Source organism: Arvicanthis niloticus, chromosome 4 (assembly GCF_011762505.2).
Source record: "Arvicanthis niloticus isolate mArvNil1 chromosome 4, mArvNil1.pat.X, whole genome shotgun sequence".
NCBI classification, from domain to species: domain Eukaryota; kingdom Metazoa; phylum Chordata; class Mammalia; order Rodentia; family Muridae; genus Arvicanthis; species Arvicanthis niloticus.
Window position 1 is genome coordinate 128,658,307 of NC_047661.1, and position 19,658 is coordinate 128,677,964.

A 19,658-nucleotide genomic window follows, 5' to 3' on the forward strand; every position below is an offset into this window, starting at 1 on the left:
ATTTTCTTTCTATTTTTTTCCTTTTACATTTTCAAAATGTTAATATGATTTTTAGACAAAGAAAATAGAACAATAATTAGTTTCTCTCGGACTTTTTAAAATTCTCTTCTGATTGTGCGTGTCAGTTATGAGGAGCAGAGAATGAGGTGCCTCTGCAGGAGTTAGAGAGAGGGAAGGAAGAGGGGAGGAGGTAAAATGTGGGGCGGGGACACTGGTTTCCATGGCAGCATCATTCTCAAACCATGTCCATCAAAAAAGGGCTGGGTAAACGTAGTGTGGTCTAGCCATACAGTCTTGTGATTGGTCTTAAGACAGCACAAAGGTTTGATACAGGCTACCACACGAAGGAACCTTGAAAGTACCTTCCTGACTTCACTCTGCATGGGTGAGGTGTTTCTCAAAGGCTTCATGGAAGAGGCCTGCTCTCTTTTGGTCTTCCACCTCTGCCCACGGGAAGGCAGAACCTTCTTGGAACCCCCAGGCCTGTCCATGGAGATAGAAAGTAGAGTTGAGTTTCCAGGGACTAAGGGAGGGAAGGGTGACGTCTACTGCCTCACAAGCTACAGAGTCCATGTTAAGGTGCCGAAGAATTTTGGAAATAAGTAGCCGTGCTCGCTGCTCAACACAGTGAACTCTACAGGTAAAATGATGGAGCTTGTAAATGTTATTACATATACCTCCACAACAAAAGCCATCCCAAAGGAAAACTGGTGACAATTAAGTAACTCTTTAATCAAGTGGACAAAGGGAAAACAAAAGGCCAGCTGCAATGAAGAGGCAGCACAGGCAAGTGCGGGTCCAGAGATTGTGCTAGCTTGTCCTTCACCGTTTGGCCTGTGTGGGAGTGGGGTGCCTGGGCTCTAACAGCATTGACCAGAAGAATAATGCATTCTGAGACTGCCACATAAGGATATAATTACACAGACTATGAGCAACCCAGCAAAGTCACTAATTAAGAAGAGGGTGAGAGTTACAAATTGTTACATTGTGAAATTTCTTTCTAGGAAACAAAGTATTACCGAGTAAGCAGGTCTGCCTTTCCTGTGGGCGTGGTTTTGAGCTATTGTCTTTATGGAATGGGTGGGACTGTGAAGCTGACACCTGGCACACAAAGGCAAAGTGAAGGCTGTGCAGGTGAAGCGTCACTCACCCATCGCCACGCCCACCCCGCCCAACTGTGCCCCTCCTCTCCCGCAGTGTTCTGGAAGTGCCAAGAGAGGATACCTCTGGCTGTTCCCCAAATACCCATTACTTAGTGAGATTTAAAGAAAAATGCCAAGAGGAATGAAAAGATTACTGAGAATGATTTACAAAATTTAAATATTTCTTCAGTTGGGAAAATAAGTGGGTGAAAGGGAGGCAGGGAGGAAACAGCTTTGTCTGAAAAGGGCTGGAGGAGGGCTGGCGGCCACTGGGAGAGAGAAGTGGTCAAGGACACACACACTTTCCAGGGCAGCAAAGGGGACTCAATAGAAATGTCACTGCTCCGTTTCCTATCAGTCTAACATGCCTGGAATATACTTTAGTCTTAGGCTATTGAATAAATTAAGTCATCCCGTCGTCCCTCGCCTCATACCGGCAAAGCATCACGTGTGTAGACCCTGTCTATTTCAAATCCATGAATTAAAACCCTGAAGAATCAGTAAGCGCCATCTACACACATTGTGATAGGTATAAGGACGTCCATAAGGAAATGTATTAAAATATCAAGGGTAATTATGTTTTTGTGAGAAATTCATGAGTAAGGCTTAGTTTTTCTTTACCTCTGTCATGTTGCCACACACACCCACATTTACTATAGGGAAAAGACTGATGTTGATTTTTCTTTTTTTCAAAGCAAGCAACCTGGCTCTTTTTTCTTGTATATGCTTCCCAACAGAAGGCACTCTGTGTGCTGTACTGTGGTCTACAGGAGAGGTCTGGGCGAACTGGTGCTGAGCTTGGATGTCCACAGGTTGGCATAGAAACCTAGGAAATAAACAGAAGAACGCCTGCCTGCTCTCCACCCTTGAGCCCTTCCAGAGGCTTTAATGTTCTGTGGATTCATTAAGAAAAACCCTTTAGGGGCCGGAGAGATGGCTTAGCTGTTAATAGCACTGGCTGCTCTTCCAAAGGACACGGGTTTGTTTCCAGCACCCACATGGTTGCTCCTAACTGTCTGTAACTTCAGTCCTAACTCCAGCCCAACACCTCTTCTGGCTTCCATAGGACCAGGCATACATATGGTGCACAGATGTATATGCAGGCAAAACACCCATACTCAAGGAAGTAAGTAAATAACTAAAATGTCCTTTACACTGGCCAAAGTGGCACACATTTGCAATCTCAGGACTCTAAGTGTAGAGACGGGGTGGGGGTGGGGATGAAGTTCAGGGCTAGCCTAGGGTAACTGGTGAGACTTTGTCTCTAAAAGCAAAAGAAAAAAAAAAAGGATTGAAGTATGTCATGTATAAGATAGCAGGGTGAGGTAAGTGTCTGGGTAGCACACAGAGCCGGTCTCCATAGTTACAAATGGTCTTTGACTAGTAGACCAGCCAACGCTGAGGATGTCACCCCCAGGGGCTTGGGACTCACTGTAGACCACAGTCACTTTGGGCCCTGGTCACTCACTGATTCTTTAGCCCATTGATATTCTATTTTCAAACAGGCTATCATATCCAATTGTAATAATGGCAAGCTATTGTGATCACTCACAGATAATTCAGAGTCTACCCCAAGACACCCTCACTGGGCTTTCTAGAGCCCAGTGAACATTTCTAGCTGCGGGACTGCAGAGCTTCTGCTAACAGAAAATGAACTGGTGCTGTTTTTTTTTTTACTCTGGTCCTTATTTTTGGTCCCTGTATCTAATTATAGTAACCTTGCCAGTGTCATCGTTTAAGAATTAGAGGCTTTCAGGGGAGATAGGCCATGGGAACTCTGCCTGCTATGGTTTGAACAGCGAATATTCCCTGAGACTTGGGTTACCTTAGGGGATGGGTCATTGGGGTGGGGTGGGGTTTATAACCTTGCCCATTTCTGTCAGCTTTCTGCTTCCCAATTCTGCTGAGGTATGGGAGAGGCCAGGAACCCCAGGTCTGGCTTCCTCTCTAGAGGAGGTACTTGCTACCATCTTCCCTGCCATGGTGACCCATGTCCCCTAAAACCATGAGCCAAAATAAACACTTCCTCCTCAAGCTGTTATGTCACATTATTTGGTCATTGTGATGACAAAAGCAACAACTGAGCCCTTTAAGGTACTGGATGCTCATAGCAGAGCCTGAAGCGGCCCCACAGGTCTATGAAGTAGAGCTGTACTCTGTCTTCTTTGTTCAGCCAGGGGAGGACCACCTCTTGTTCATCCCCTTTCAGGATGCAGCTCTCATCAAACACCCAATGCCAATCTTAGATTCCTCCCTGTCTGGTCTTTATAAATTTCCCAGGATCCAGGATTCTATACCAAGAGCAAAACTAGGAACCATCTGTAGTGGGAAAATTTCCCCACAAGTTGGGAGGAGCTAAGGTGGAAGGAGTAAGGAGAGGAAGAAGAGAAGGAAAAGGAGGAGCGAGGGACAGACATTGGCCTCAGGCCCAGCCTAGTTGGGAACATGGCGGCTGATTAAGAACATGCAAGATTGGGAGCCGCCATTTTAAAATAATTACTTCAACACCATCTACTGCCATTGCTGCAGACTCACTGGGTCAGACTCATAGGGTCTCTATGTTGTCTTTCTCTGACATCCGGTTCTGAACTTTGGACTTAGTAATCCATCACATGGTAAGCATACATCAAATTCCACACCGCTCTGGGTCAGACGCATGACTCATTAGGTGTAGATTTGTGGCAGCTGTAACACTAAGGCTGAGCTTTTCTCAGTGTGGCTGTTGCTGAATCAGTAAGAATGGGGGTCCCCACAAGTTCCCACAATCCTCATCTGCCTTCCTGTGCCCTAGAACACACACAGACTGTTACCACTTTTTGTGCATCCCTTGTTCAAAACTTGTACAAACTGAATAAAACTGAAGAAAATGGGCTTTATGCTTTTTGGTTTGGAATGGGAGTTTCAGGTGACTCAAGACACCTTGCATATATCCCCGAAGCAGCCCGGCAGGTGCAAATTGCTAACTCCAAACATGGGTCCCATAAACCTGCCGTTCATATAGAGATACAGTGTGTTTTTCCAATCAAATGCCATTGGATGAATTAAGATCAAGGCTTCCTCTTGACAAGTTTTCTGTTACTTTATGGCCAATTTCCCTCTGATGAAACTGGAATAGAACCTTCCCTTTCCTCAGATGTTGTTAACAAAGGTGATTTCAAAGAATGGTAATTGTTCTCTCTATAGCTAAATGGGAAATGAGAGGAAGGAAACCCACCCTTTACCTTATTCTACGAAAAGCCTGCGCCTGGTAAGTCAGCCCACCCCACGGAGAACTGAGACACTATAAAAGGCCACAAAGTCCCTTCACTCCAGGTCCCACTGGTTCTGCTGTGGGTGGGGAGCTCAATTCTCATTGTCGCCAGCATGCATTATGCTGTCTCTGCAGACAGCTTGCTTCTGCCCTAACCATAACATCACGGTTTCCTGTTTTGTTTAAGTCGACATGTGGCATTAAGAGACACATCAAGGTTCAAAATCAGACAAAGTTGAGCTGCCGTCTGGGACCGTCTGGGACTCTTTCTGCAGCCATTGAGAGGCAGTCTTGAACCACGAACCTCCTCCAATTGAAGAAGCTGTATTCTGACTGTTCGAGCACTCTGGGTGGCAAGCTCAGAATCTTCATACAGTCAGAAACCCTGGCTGTCTTGGTCCTCTTGCTGCCAACATCGCTGACTCTGACCATTGCACTACCTTGCTGCTGTGAGCAACAGTTCTCTAATCACACCATGCCAATGCCAGAACAACCCAGCTGAAACAAACCTCTGAGATAGTAGCTTCTTTATCTCACAAATGCTTTCAGGATCAATCCAAGCTCTGGAGTGTGTTCAATGTCCTATCCAAACCGCCACAGTCATGCGACATCTGTTTCTCTGCCTTTCCAGGTGAATGTGAGTTTCAGAATTGAAGGTTGTGCTTTATCTGTTGTTTTCTGCCTCCTGGGTCCAACACACAATGTTAGGTACAAGGGAGGCACATGCATGTGCCTAAGGAATGAATGCATATTGTTTAACACCCCGGCCGGCTAACTTAGGCCTACAAGTTACACAGCTCACGACTAAAGACTGAACACATCCTCTTGCTTCAACATCTGGTCTACCGTTTGGAAGGTCTGTGTTTTCAAAAGACTCAGAAATTAAGTTTGGGCGCGTGAAGTTTTCCTTCCCCCATTTATCATTTTTGTCCATTCTTATTAATCATAAGAATTAATTATAATAAGAATTAATATTAATTATATAATATATTATAATATATATAATATAATATAATATAATATAATAATATATATATATAATTATATAATATAATATAATATTAATTATATAAGAATTAATTAATCATAATCATAACCTATTAGCCAGGTTTATGCAAATATAATATAATCAAATGCAGTATGATCACAGGTGGACTCAACAAGGATCTACTGAGATTTGATACTTAGAAACCACGATATGACTAAATTGTGTTCGAGAAGGCGGACAAGACTGGGAGACAGGTGAGGAAAACCAAGGGAAATACTGAATGACCCAAGATGTGCTCGGCTACAAAGAACAGCCTGGCACTTGCTAGGGTATAGCACTAGCACAGCCATGCATAGTAGAATAGCGTTTCCATCAGCAATGAAGTGCCGGCCAATAGGGTCACATGACCAGGATACTATCTTGTTTGCCTAAGTATACTCTGTGTGCAAGCAACAGAATTCCCAGGGTCAAGTGCTGTTTGACTTCACTTACTTCTCCGTTGGGCAGAGGTTGGGTCTTTTTCTCTCATTCCCCTTCCTTTCTAATACTGACTACATAGTAGGTGCTCACTGTATATGAGACGAGGTGACTGAACTGGGCAGTCCAAAAGAATGTCTCCCTCCTTTGCATGCAGGTTTCTGGGGGAAGTTTAGAGAGAAAGCCTTGGTCTGGGTCTTAATGATTAATTCAATCTCTGGAACACCGAAAGAACAATATTTCTTTCTAAGATGATGCGTTTTTATTTTAATTATGTGCATGTGCCTGAGTGTCAGTATGTGGTCATGTGAAGTTGCCCACAGAGGCGGGAAGAGGGTGTCATATCCTCTGGAGCTGGCGTTACAGGCTGCTGTGAGTCACCTGGTGTGGATGCAGAGGACTGAGCTTGAGTCCTCTGCAAGGGCAGTGCCTGCTTGGAACTTGTAAGTCATCACTTGCCCATGGAAGGGCGGGTTCTGCAGAAGGAACAGCAGACGCTTGTGAATGAACAGGCTGTGCTCCCAGAGTGTGTGGAGTCTGAGCTCAGGGGAGCTGCAGGGGCTGAGGCTGGAGAGGTAAGGCCACGAAGACCCTACTGGTCTTTTTAAAGGTTGTGACTAGATGCTCTAAGAAACAGGCAGACACTGGAATGGGAACTCGCAGGGAACATAAGCCAATCTGTAAGTAGAAATGCAATAACACAGTTCAGTCAGTTGAGGTGTCCCATATGTGCAATTAATTTTCAGAATATGCTTCTTATAAGAAATAATTGTTTAACTCTGCACTTCAGACTGAGAACTCTCAGCACCTGTGTGATTCTCAGACACTGCACACAGCTCCATAGCCACAAAGACAGAAAATAATAATAATGAAGTTTCCTTTCCATTCCGAGCTACAAAAACCTTCAAGGTTAATTTTCTTCCTAGTAGTTTTTCTGCCTGGAGTAATTCAGAGTAGGTGTTCTATCTCAGAGGTCAGGGTAGGCTATGGGATTTGCAAAAAGATGGTCCTCCAAACTCTTGTTTGGCTGAGTCCCTAGATGACGCCCTCTTCCCTACTGGGGAAAAGGTAATTTCACTAAATGAGTGGTCAGGCTGTAGCATTTCTGCATGTAATTAAACATTACACTCCCTTTGGCCTGATGGCTCTGTGTGCAGGCTAGTTTTTGTCAATTATTCACAAACCTAGAAAACGAGGATAGGGGACCTCAACTGAGAAATGCCTGCATCAGATGTGTGTGTGTGTGTGTGTGTGTGTGTGTGTGTGTGTGTGTGTGTGTGTGTGTGATTTTCTTCATTAGTGATTGATGTGGGTGGGCCCAGACCACTGTGGGCAGTGCCACCCTGGGGCAGATGCCCTGGGGTGTATAAGACAACTGGAGTGAGTTGTGGAGAGTAAGCCAGCCAGCAATACTCCTCCATAGCTTTTCCTCCTGTGCCTGCCCTGACTTCCCTCAGTGATCAGGATTATGCAAACCAAATTAACCCTTTTTGTGTCTTATCACAGCAACAGGGAACTAACTAGGAATTTTTATCAGTGAGTGTGGCGGACCTGACTTTGATGCTTTGGGAATGACTGTGGGATGTTTATAATGTGCTTGCAATGTGGGGCTTGAAAAGACAGTGATTGTTCCAAGGTTAAGGGGCTGCGTGTCCCCTTTAGAGTAGCCATGGCGTGTGTGTGTGTGTGTGTGTGTGTGTGTGTGACCGTGATGTGTGTAGCAGTACATGATGTCTGTGTGTGATGTGTGTGGTGTGTGTATGAGCATATGTGTGGTGTGAGTGTGATGCGTCTATGAGTGTGAGCATGTGTGTGCATATGATGTATGTGTGGTGTATGTGTAATGTATATAAGTGTGGTGTATGTGTAATGTATATAAGTGTGATGTGTGTGTTATGTGTATATGAGTATGTGATGCGTGTGACTGTAACATGTGAGTGTGAGCATGTGTGTGTGTGTGACTGTGATGTGTGTATGAGTGTGAGCATGTGTTCGGCACAGTGCACATAGGAAGTCAGAGACCAGCTTTTAGGAATTGGTCTCCACCTTTCTACCTTGTTTTGGAGGCAGGATCTCTCCTTTGTTTTTGTCTCTGTGTACGGATGCCAGGCTGACTGGTCCCAGGACTTTCTGGGTACTTCTCCTGCCTGCTGTTGCCATTCCCTGTAGGACCATTGGGATTAGAGATGCATGGTGCAGGGTTTTATGTGGGTTTTGGGGATCAGTTTTAGGTCTTCAGGCTTGTGCTGCAAGCGAGCAGGTACACCCACGAGCCCCTCCCCAGTTCTCCTCAGTGACTTTCCACAGCAAACTTTGCTCTGAGCTGCAAATTGTTCCAGTTACGTCAGTGCCACGTGTGCTGTGCCCCCTTAGAGTAGCCGTGGAAACCCCGTCATTGGTGGAAGGCTCTCTTCAGCTATCTGGAGGCAAATTCTCATATTCATTTCAGAATAATGAGATCTTTAAATATTTATTTCTTTCCAATAACTGGGTAGGCCTAGGCTCTTCATTTTAATAAATTCTGTCCAAATAATGGCGAGTCACTGCTTAGAAGATATTGGCCCTGAATCCCCTCATGGTAATGAAGCTCACACGAGGCTCACATTTTATCCCCAACTGCCACTAGCTGTGACCTTGGGCAAATCACACAACTACTCAGGAATGCCTTTTGATAATTATTTTAAAGTTGCCTGTGTAACTCAAAAATTCTGCATATGTCTTAAGAGATCTGATTAATGGTAGAAGAGAGTTAACCACAGAACTACCAACTGGGGCAGAAGCAACTGATATTTATGAGATGAAACTAGTTAGTCCTCTTCAGTAATCCCAAATGGTCAGGCACTCTTGACAGAGGCTTATGCTAGAAGAAATTAAAACTATATATACATATATACACATATATACACATATATACTATATATGTGTGTATATATATGTATATATACATATAGATATACATATACATATATATACACACACATATATACATATATATACATATATATGGTATTTATTTGACAAATATTTATTAAAGAGCCAGCATTATGTTAAAACTGAGAAATATAGTGACACACACAAAGAAAACATCCCAGTCTCTGAAAGCCAGCCGCCTAGCTTGGAGGCTGATGATTCTAGACAAGGAACAACAGCAAAACCAGAGTAAATATTTCTGTGAGATTCCTGCTATGAAGACAAAACATAGAGCCCAGATCTAGCCTGGGCTACATGACAGGGAAGACCTGCCTGTGGGTGGGCTGTCTAAGCCGGGAACATACATCCTGTAATTTTTATCTGGGAAATTGTATTGATTGGAACACACAGTCAAAGTATCTGTTTGTCTTATGCTGGCCTAAACTCTTAAGACAGCAGTTGTAACAGAATCTGAGCACTGTGGTCAATGTCTTCGTGGCCACATTCACATCAATCGCCTGACTAGAAGTTCACAGACTTTCAAGAGAATTCTTTTCTTGCCTGGAGTGCGAGGGTCGAGGCAACAGTGTTACTTAAGAGATATTTATTGCCTCTCTAAAGGTACACACATCCATAGCTGCTGGAAGAGTGCATAGTAGGAAACTTGCTGAGTAACTCCTGTCTCCTCTTTCCTCGATTTGCCTGGCCATGTTTGAGGACAGGAATCACCACCAGCTGCCTGGCACAATGGTTATTATAGACATGAACCTTTCTAACAGGTGTCATAGTTCCACGACAAACTTGATTCTGAGTGTTGTCTGTGGCCACTGCAGTTACATCTAAACTCACCAAACAGAAAGTATAGGGTTTAGCTTTGAGAGGATGCTAAGTGCATCACCATAGGACAATCATAAAGAAGTGTAACATGTATGCACAAATCAATCCTCTTTGCAATTTTTTTTTGATGCCCATGTTTTTTATCAACTGGTTATTGGAGCATGCACCCACCCCAATTAAAAACAGAATGGTAATTCGGAGGTATCTTATGCTTTAGCTGTAATACCAGCTGTTTCTCATCAGAGCAAGAGCACAGGCACGCCTTCTTTGGGTGCTCCCTGGCTGTCTCACTCAGCCTGGGCTTTATTATTTAATCTTTCTCCATTGTCTTTCCTCTCCAAGGAGATCAAAGGTCCTTTGAGGGTAGGGACTGTGTTCTTCCTTCAGAATGCCAGTTCTGAAACTGTTAGGCCTTCTGTGAGCATTTGCTAATGGCTGCAAGAGTTCCAAACCTTCAGCATGAACTGGCTACAGGACAAGTCTCTGTGAAGCTAGATACTTTAAACAGCGGCCCCCAACCTTTAATATGTACAGGAATCACAAGGAAGCTCGTTAAGTGGATTCCCACATCTTGTTTCCAACGGTTCTTGTGTTTTGAATCTTACTTTTTTTGTCTTCTCCATGAATATACTAGCAGTTGTTATTCTTTTTTCTTGCAAAACAAATTTGGGAAAGCAAGACCTACAAGGGCCTTGTGACCACACTCATGTTTCCTGTGGGGGAAGGAACTGAGGTACGGTGAACTCAGCTCTGTCCTAATTCCTTTCATTGCACTAACTAGTCATTGCACTAACTAGTGCCAGGCTCTACTCCCACCAGTTCCTGGAATCACATTGTTTAAGATATGCAAAGACTTCATTGCCACAACACTAGATTTCAGTTGGAGGGCAATAGACAGCTTTCATTTTATTTCAGATATTATGAGATACAAGGAAAGAAAAATAAGCTGATGTGACTGATGGTGGCTGCTGGGGTGGGGACAGAAAGTGGCTCATTAAAAGATGACATGTAACCTGGGGATTCTGTGACAGAAAGGCCTTGGGGAAGAGTTTCCCATGGAGAAGAGGGTAGGCCCTGAAGGAAGAAACCTCAGAGGGAGCAGGCTAGAGTCACTCACCAAGGACATTAAGTTGGAGGGGTACGAAAGTCCTACCTATCACAACAGTGTGTGTGTGGGGGGGTGGTCAGTATTTTAATCATCTTCATATGAACATTTCTCTGGTTAAAAGTAGCCACATTGTCGAAACTATTAAATATTTTTAAATTTTACATTAATTTATTTGTGTGTGTGAGCCCATGCGCGTGTGTGCTATCTTTCACATGTGGAGGGTAGAGGACAACTTGTGGGCGTCAGTTCTCTCCTTTAACCTCATGGGACCTGAGGATGGAACTCAGGCCATGTGAGCAAGTGCCTTTACCTGCAGAGCCGTCCCAGCAGCAAATTGTTGAAACATTTGAGACATTGTTGAAACTTTTTTTTTTTTTTTTTTGGTTTTTCCGAAACAGGGTTTCTCTGTGTCTCTGTGTAGCCCTGGCTGTCCTGGAGCTCACTCTGTAGACCAGGCTGGCCTCGAACTCAGAAATCTGCCTGCCTCTGCCTCCCAAGTGCTGGGATTAAAGGCTTGCGTCACCACCGCCCGGCGACATTGTTGAAACTTTACTCTCAGAAGCTGGTTGACCCCATGGCTCCTGTGGCTTTGTGATTTCATCAGCATTGGCAGACTTCATGTGCCAATGCCTGAGCACTGAAAGCTAGCACTGAGCTTCCTGGACACTGAAATGATTTATCACTGATTGGATTACCCAAATGTCATCAAATAGAGCTTAATAAATCGTGTCAACTTGTCGCTAGGAATCCATAGACTTTCTAAAGAGGGATCCTTCACCCACAACTCTGAAATAAGTTATGTGACATATTTTAGTCTAGATTTGTTATGTCCAAAGAACATCTACATATTAATAGTAACAGTATGATCACGGAAAAGTATCAAATAACCAAGTGCCCAAGGAAGGAAAGAACAAGGAACAAACATGCTGTTGGCAGGTGCCGCTCCATCCCTGGAGGCTGCTTGTGAAGGGAAAGTGCCTCACTGTCTCAGCTCCAGCTGTCACTCACTGGGCTTGCCTTAGCCTCTGCAGAAAAGGGCAGGCTGGTGACAGGTGGGCCTTCTGTGATAAGGGCTCGCACCCTGGAAATGGGAACCAGCTCAGTTGTAATTCACAAGCTCTACCAGATGGAAAATGACTTTATCTACCTAGAAAGATCTGGACTAGAAACGGAATTGAGTTCTCTGTCTCCTTTCTTAGTGCTGGAAGACTTGGGTCTTCCCTCTGACAGTTACTTGATTGAATTTGTTGGGGTGGGGGGGTGCAGAGATAGAGAGAGATACATAGACAGAGACAGAGAGATAGAGACAGAGAGAATCCATGCACAAGCATCTGTGGATGCTGCTCTGTAAGTGTGTGTCTCTATTTTCTTTGGTTATATTATGCTAGAATACTAAATAAGTGAGTTTCCCAAGGGTCTGAAAAATTCTCTTGTACCTGCCCAGACTCGTTAACCATGGACAGCTTCCAAAACTGACAATCTGATATTAATCTCTGAATACAGATGCAGGGGTTGCTGTGATGAACACCCAATGAGTGGAAATGAGAGAGACTGGGAAAGAGAGCAACTCTACTCAACAGAAAAGCAACGTCTTTAGACCAAGAGCAACCGGGTGGTCTTTGTGTACTCATGCCAGGATTATCATTCTTAGTGTCTTGTCTGTGAATGAGGGGGCAGGGCCTATGACCAGGCAAAGGGATATCTTAAGCTTAACTGAATGCACCAGCTTGACTCAGCCTATCATTTAACAAAATCACATGGTGATTTGATCTCAACAGTAATTTAGTTCACAGTCCCAGGTGACAAGAATATTAGTGCAGACAGCTTGTACTTTGCAAAATTCAGGTGCTGGGGGATTAGGGACACCTGTTGAATTTAATCTTTGAACTAAAATGCTAATTCCACCATTTAGCTAAACATAAACACTACATATTTATTAGTCTTGGGGACCTGAGCTGTGGAGATGTGAACAGTTTCCTACATGGTATCTGTAGCTGGAGATACAGTATCAGTATCTGGAGTATCTTTAACTCTCTACAGGCTCAGTGAATCAATAGCAGAACTGATGCCTGTTGAAATTCTGGTTTGTGTAATGTGCAGGAGCTTAGTCCTGAGTGTCCTGTGGAGCATGCTCAGAACAGGAGAGCTCTCCTTCCTGACTCTGTTCTGTGTTAGCTGGAGAAAAGGTTTTCTTTAGCAACATCCTACCAAAGGCTTTCAGTGACAGCCTTCCCACAGCCTTGCCTGATTGAGAAGGTAGGATCTCCAGCAAGACTAAGTCCAAGAGCAGCTTCTGTGTGTTTGCTCAGGATGTGGACCTCAGGTGGCCACGTGGAACGGGAGCCCTGCCCACTTGGCAGCCCAGAGCAGCAGGCACAGTAAAGAGGCTTGTGGAAGCCCCTTTGAGCAGGTCTGCATTAACTCCTTGGGACAAAGGGACCTGTCCCATAGTGCCAGGGGTTTGCACTTTGTTGTTTTGTGTGGACTCTGTTTACAGCCTTGGAGTGGAACTTGTGAGGTGGATTTCCTCTCCTCTTCTTTCCTCACTCACTCCCTCTCTTCATTCCTTACTTGTTTCTTTCTTCCTTCTTTCATTTCTTCCCTCCTTCTTTCCTTTTTTCTTCTCTCTTTCCTTCCTCCTTCCTTCATTTTCTTTCCTTCCTCCTTTTTTCTTTCCTCCCCCTTCTTTTCTTCCTCCTTCTCTCTTTCTCTCCTTTCTCTTTCCCTCCCTCCCCTTCTTCATCACTGTTCTCTTCCCTTCCATCTTTCTTCACTTCCTCCTCTTTTTTCTTCCTCTGCCCTTTCTTTCTCCCCTCCCTCCCTTCCCTTCTTCATTCTTCACTTCCTCCCCTCCTTTGTATCTTCTTTCCTTCTGTCTCCTTTCCCCTTCCTCTCTCTACTGCTTCTTTTGGACTTTGACACAGGATACCCCTATGTAACTCAGTCTGACCTCAAACTTGCCATTCACCTGCCTCACACTCCATTGCGTTGGGATCACAGATGTGAGCATACCTCCTGGGAGATGATGTTTTCGAGGGATGAATTAGATTGACATTGATAACTTATAGGCCAAGAAGAATCCCACGTCATGACATGTGCAGCTTGCTTTTCTGCTACAGAGTACTTCCATCTACAGGCATCGCCACACACGGACTGGCTGCTGTTGGCCCTAACCACACAACTCTCTGAACTTGTAGCCAGCACACCTGTTTACATAAGCATTTTTAAACGGTGACTCCTTAACTCAGCCCTCCTATTTGGGAACAGTTGACCACTAGGCTACAGAAGGAACACAGTATTCGGGATATCTTCTCATTTCTGTCAGAGCTTGCATGGCATTGACCTTTTGACATTTCTGATTCACGAATACTTCCAGAATTTGAGGTGGGTTCCTACTAAACAACGAGTGTGAAAATCCAGAGCCATACTTTGTTCATCTCATGCCAGTGACCCACACAGAATGCCATCCCCATCCCCAGCCAGAAGCCAGGGCTAACCTTCCTCCCATCCCCAGCCAGAAGCCAGGGCTAACCTTCCTCCCAGCCACAGCCAGAAGCCAGGGCTAACCTTCCTCCCATCTCCAGCCAGAAGCCAGGGCTAACCTTCCTCCCAGCCACAGCCCTTATCAGCCGATTGCACGTGCAGATCCCAAGTATGTAATCAATCAACACCCAAGAGAGCAAACGGGAACTGTGTCTGTCAGGCCTGTATTCTGGCATTTACAGCCTACTCCAAAGGCTTCCTCCTCAGACAGCCTCTTCCTGTCCTCTCTGAAGTCTCTCTAGTACAACTTCCACATTTTAAAAAGAAATATCCCTTGCTTCTTCCAGAGAATGTGAGCTCCCTCCTTGGTGAACCCCAGAGCGCTGTGTGTACTAGTGACTGCACACGTTTGTCTACCAGTGGATCTGGTTACACATCTCAGGACATGCCCTGTTTTCCTTGGGCATTCAAGGATGGGAAAGCTGAGTCCTGCATGCAATCCCTGTCATCTTTAGCATTCTATACATCACAGGTGAGTCGCAATATTTTGATTGTCACTTAAAGTCTGACTTACTCATGTGTGACAAGAGCTATCTTCTCACACAGAAGGACCATCTCTGCAAATATCACTTTGGCTTGCATTCATAAACTGCAGTAAGATACAAAGTAAAAGAGTTGAGAGGTTTCAAGCCATCTTCTAGACAGGGAAGGAAAGCGTGTTTTAATAAAAACACACTGGCAATTTCAAATAATCAGAGATGCATTTAAATTGTATTAAAACATCTTTGGAATCAGGAAACTTGATTAGGTTTTTCCCAGAGGCTTCCTACGCTGAAACCAGAGATTTATTTATTAGTCTAAGGAGAGGAGGTTCAACTTAAAGGAAAAAAAAATCCAGCTTATTAATTATTAGCCAAGCCATGCAGTAGCTTCCTGGAAGGCAAAGGAAAACAGGCCTTTAAGCCAATGGGAGCTGAGTATATTTCCAGCCCTCCTTGCTCGCCAGAGCTGGACTCCCCAGGGACTGGAGCCTTTCAGCCCAGAGCAGTCCCCAGCAGAGATCAGAGGAGAACCTGTGGGACTGAGCTGCTGTAGAGGCTCTCTCTTCTCCCCTCTGGCGGTATGGAAGGAACCACGGGGCTAGTCCCTGAACCATTCCGGTCCCCTCCTACCTTCCACCCCAACCCCGCAGGGCTTGGCTGGAAAATACTAGGCTCCAGAAACTGAACATCCATCTGCAGCTGCTATTACTGGGTGTCCGGATTCTAGACCAGGACCGCTGGGGTTCGGGATCCACGCACATCATTCCTATTCTCCGATAAACTTTGCATTCTTCTTGGAATAGAAAGTCAAAACTAGCATGCAGCCCTTCCTGTCCTTCCTGGTGTACTACCTTCCTGCTTCCAGAACTAACACCTGCTCCCGCGTCTCACCGCCCCAGGAAGGAGGAAGGGTCGGGTGTACAGAGTGCCCAGGCCGAGCGGCGGTGGGCAGGATCGCGCACAAGCTGTCACCTTGTGGTCTGCTACACCGAGGTATCCGTCTAGCTGCCGGGGTCCTGCGGGGGCGGTTCTACGTGGCTGGGGACTGCTCTCCACAAGCTGCGTGCTGCCAGTCGCGGTCGCCTGCTGCTGCTGCGGGGGCCGCTCCTTCTGGCTGCCGAGGCTGCTGTACACGAGCAACAAGCTGGTGCACATGGTAGTGAGCACTAAACACACTGCCAGACCATGGCGCTGCGGGCAGGCGGGCGAGAGAGAGCAGAAGACAGCGACTGAGTGTGCACCGAGGAAGCTTGCGCTCCTTATTGACACCGAGCACAGGTCCCGAGCATCCGCCCCAGCCTTCCCCGCAGCCAGAGAGCAGAGGTGACATGGTCTTGCGCACCCGCCAGGGATGCTCCTGCATCACTGCTCACAGCCCGCGTCTCACAGTGGAGGGCAGGTGGCGCGCGGTGACCAGTGCAAGGGTGAGCGCGCCCGCCCAGGGTACTTTGGGGAAGGAGGGTCTGGTCTCCACCTAAACTGCTGGGATTCCCAACCCTCCGCACACCTTCTCTTCTGGCCCCCTGGGGCTTCCTGCAGCGATCCCCGCTAAGTTTGAAATCCGACAAGGAAACCAAGAAAGTCAACGATGGTGCCTCCTCCCCGCCCCTCTGAGTTTGTGCCCAGGGGTCACAGTGGGACACCCCCATCCCTGGAGAAGTCAGCCTGCTCTTCTGCTCTCCAGTCGCCCCTTGGGTCGCTCGCTAAAGATCCAGAAGCCCAGGCATCCTTAGTGCCCATCCAGGGTTCCAAACCAGGTAGAAAGTTGTCACCAATGACAGGCGACCTCTCGGCACAGAGCTAGGTACCCAGCGAGGCTTCCCAGATGGTCCCAGAGACCCAGAATCCCAGGGGTCCTCGGCTCTGCTTGGCGGAGTTGGAACAACAGACTCACCATCAGGGTCTTCATTTTGGGCTCCTCTTTTGTGCGGAATTCTCAGGCAAGCGCGTCCGGAGCCACTTTTTCTTGGAGGTTGCCCATGGTGGGTGATGGGGCGGAGGCTGCTCAGATGCTCACCTGTCAGTGACGGCGGCTGAGCGGGAGCAGGAGCCGCGGGACCTGGGAAGCGCCGCTGTTGCAGAGATTAGAGGAGAATTAAAACTGAGCCGGACCCTCTGAGTCTCAGCGATCCACACACTGCCGCCTGCCGCCGCCTGCTGGGTCCTAGAGTCCTCTGCAGTCCCCCTCCCAACCCCCAAACCATCTTCTCAGTGAAGTGGAATTTCTAGGGCAAGACAGTTACCATAAAGGTGCACTCATTACTTGGTTTGAAGATTTATTGTCTTTCTATGGGGCTATCAAGCTAAAAGGTCGCAGTTTGATCCTGGATACGGTAGTCATTTGAAAATTTACTAAAATTCAGGTTTGTAATTTTTAATAAAAAACAAGTTAACCTCTCAAATGTCAATAGATCTATTTAAATTTGTATTTGTGTTTACAGCTTGGCAAATGCTATCATGGGATTGTTTTCCTTAACAATTATGCTGCTGTAATAATTTCTAGTTGTTTTCAAATGTCCTTTCCCTCCCTAATTTTGCTTTGACAAATCGTTAGTCTCATGCTTCCTTTGGACCGTACTCTTTCATGTAAATGACTTCATTCATCATTTGCTTCCAAGAACACAATTTATATTTCTACTCAACCTTTGAGGTCCCTGGTGCTCATTTAAATGATTTTAAAGTTTTTGAAACACTCGGTGCATTCTATTCATGTGATTAACCGGGAACTGTAGAGTCTTTCTAATGTCGGTAAAGAAATATTAGTTGTTGAAGATAAAAAATGATCTTGCATCCTAAGAACCTGAAGGCTCTGACACATCCCTCCTACTGTCGGGTGCACTGAGGGTGTATAATTTCACAGTCAGGACTGATGGTGTATACTTTCACAACCAGGACCCAAGTTGGATTCGAGTTAAAAGCTGGATCGTTGTTGAGTGCTGAATTCAGATCAGTAGCCTGTTCAAAGTAAGCTCTTGTCCCTACATCTAATCAGAGCAAGCATTTGTTAAACCTCTAATTTAGCTGAAAACATATTTCAGCCATGTGAAATTGTTCAGTGAACATAGTTGTCTTAATGTCTCTCTTAGCATTGTGCTTGTATTGGTATGAGGCTGAGATCGCATTAAGAATTATGAGCAGGCCACTTGAACCATGGGCAGGCACAGTGAGAGCTTTCCCAAGGCCAGCAGAGCCATCGCAACCCCCTCTTTAATCAATCTACTGCTGGACAGATGGCACAACGGGGACTATTTTTAACTTATGAGGCCCACGTCCAAACTCTATTAACAAAGTTAAAATTATTGGTTCAGTAATGAACATTCAGGAGACAGAAACACCCGCCATGGAACCTTTCAAGGAAAACACAAAAATCTGAAGTACTGTCCAATATTGCCAGCAGTGCAGTTAGCTATTTAGCTATTTATTCAATGTGTGCTGTGGGCATGAATAGTGCCCGTTGTCTGGACAGGAAAGGCAGCAGGCAGAGGAGAATCTTATCAGGTCTTGGCAATTCTTTATTGTATGGCTGCACTTGACACTCAAATTAATGAAACAAAGGACCAACTTGGTGAGTCACTGCAAGCAGATTATCTGTGTTTCTCCAACACGGCGTTGGCGACGTAGCCAGGCGAAGCTCCTGCTTTCCTCAGATTGTTCTCCTCCATCTAGCAAGTTGCCCAGTGACCGATAAAACACTTCTCATATATTTTTCGCTGCCAAAGAGAGACATCATATTTATGACTTAAGCTCACGACGGCACGTTGGACATCTGTTATGCGGTGTGTCTGACCAGACTCATTAAGCTTTCGCTCTTTCCCTCCTCCTGGGATGGCAGTTAGCTGGTCACAAAATTACTTACAAAATGAGTGCATTTAAATTTTTAATTCTGAGCTCGGTTTAAAGAACTTTAAGGTATCTGGAGCTCTGATATTTGATTCGGATGGTAAGACTCTTGGAGGGATTCTGACTTGGGAGTCAAATGGACAAGGGGGACAGAGGAAGGTCAATCCAACTTGATGATTATGTGGTGGTCACCTGTCACTTGATAGCTCTGTTTAGGAAACACGGTGGTAGGGGGAGAGAATTAGGCATAAAAGTCTTCCTCTAAGAGCTTAGAACTCTGTCTCTCTTTCTCTTTGTCTCTCTGTATTTCTCTATCTCCCCCCCCCCGTGTGTGTGTGTGTGTGTGTGTGTGTGTGTGTGTGTGTGTAGTAAACTTAATGAACAGACAGTGGAGGTGTTCTATAGATTCACCATATGTTTAGCAAGTGTCCACTTTGTTATACACTTACTGTGTGCCAGGTACTGGGGCCTGGGGCTGCTGTTCTGAGGGAACAGCAGTCTATATTCCGGTGTGAACTTTTAGATACAGACTAGGGAGCAATCAATGTAAAGATTTGTTTCTCAGCTTTGCCTCCTGCTTCATTAAGATCTGAGGGCTGTGCGTCTCATGGCCACACTCATGCTGCAGACACCCAGGCTGTGTCTGGGACTAGCCTAGTCTACATGTCAAGTCAAGACTATACAGTGAGACCCTGTCTTAAAAAACATCCGAGAAGTTTGAAACTTTAAGGGTAGCCATTTGCATTTATGTACGTTTATAAAGCTTTCAGTTATTGATCTGAATAAACATAAAATAGGCAAATTCATAAGTATAAGCTTGACTTGGAGGAGAGAGGACAGAAAAGTCAGTGGTGATTTTTGGTTCATCTAACTTGTGCAGTTCAATGCAAAGTGAGCGGACAAGTCACAATTTGCCTCTCAAACCCAGGTAGCCGAGACAAATTTCTCACCATTTAAAACCTTGCCACATCTCTACCTCTCTTGCTCTTACATCCAGTCAAATTGGTTCCTGTTTCTGAAAAAAAAAAGAGAGAGAGAGAATGGAAAGGAAATTGAGTGTTGCAAAACGTAGTTTCTGTGA

General features: G+C 45.4%; 1 protein-coding gene across 1 annotated transcript in view; it reads right to left on the reverse strand.

The window, feature by feature from the left end:
- Positions 1-16,812, reverse strand: part of St6galnac5 (ST6 N-acetylgalactosaminide alpha-2,6-sialyltransferase 5) — a 165,164-nt gene extending 148,352 nt beyond the window's left edge. Inside the window, exons 1-2 of the mRNA XM_034499385.2 lie at positions 16,632-16,812; positions 15,710-15,928 (exon numbers count right to left, since the gene is read on the reverse strand). Coding sequence (XP_034355276.1) covers positions 15,710-15,928; positions 16,632-16,646 — 234 coding nt within the window. The 5' untranslated portion in view covers positions 16,647-16,812. The remainder of the gene's footprint in view (positions 1-15,709; positions 15,929-16,631) is intronic.
- Positions 16,813-19,658: the final 2,846 nt, after the last annotated feature.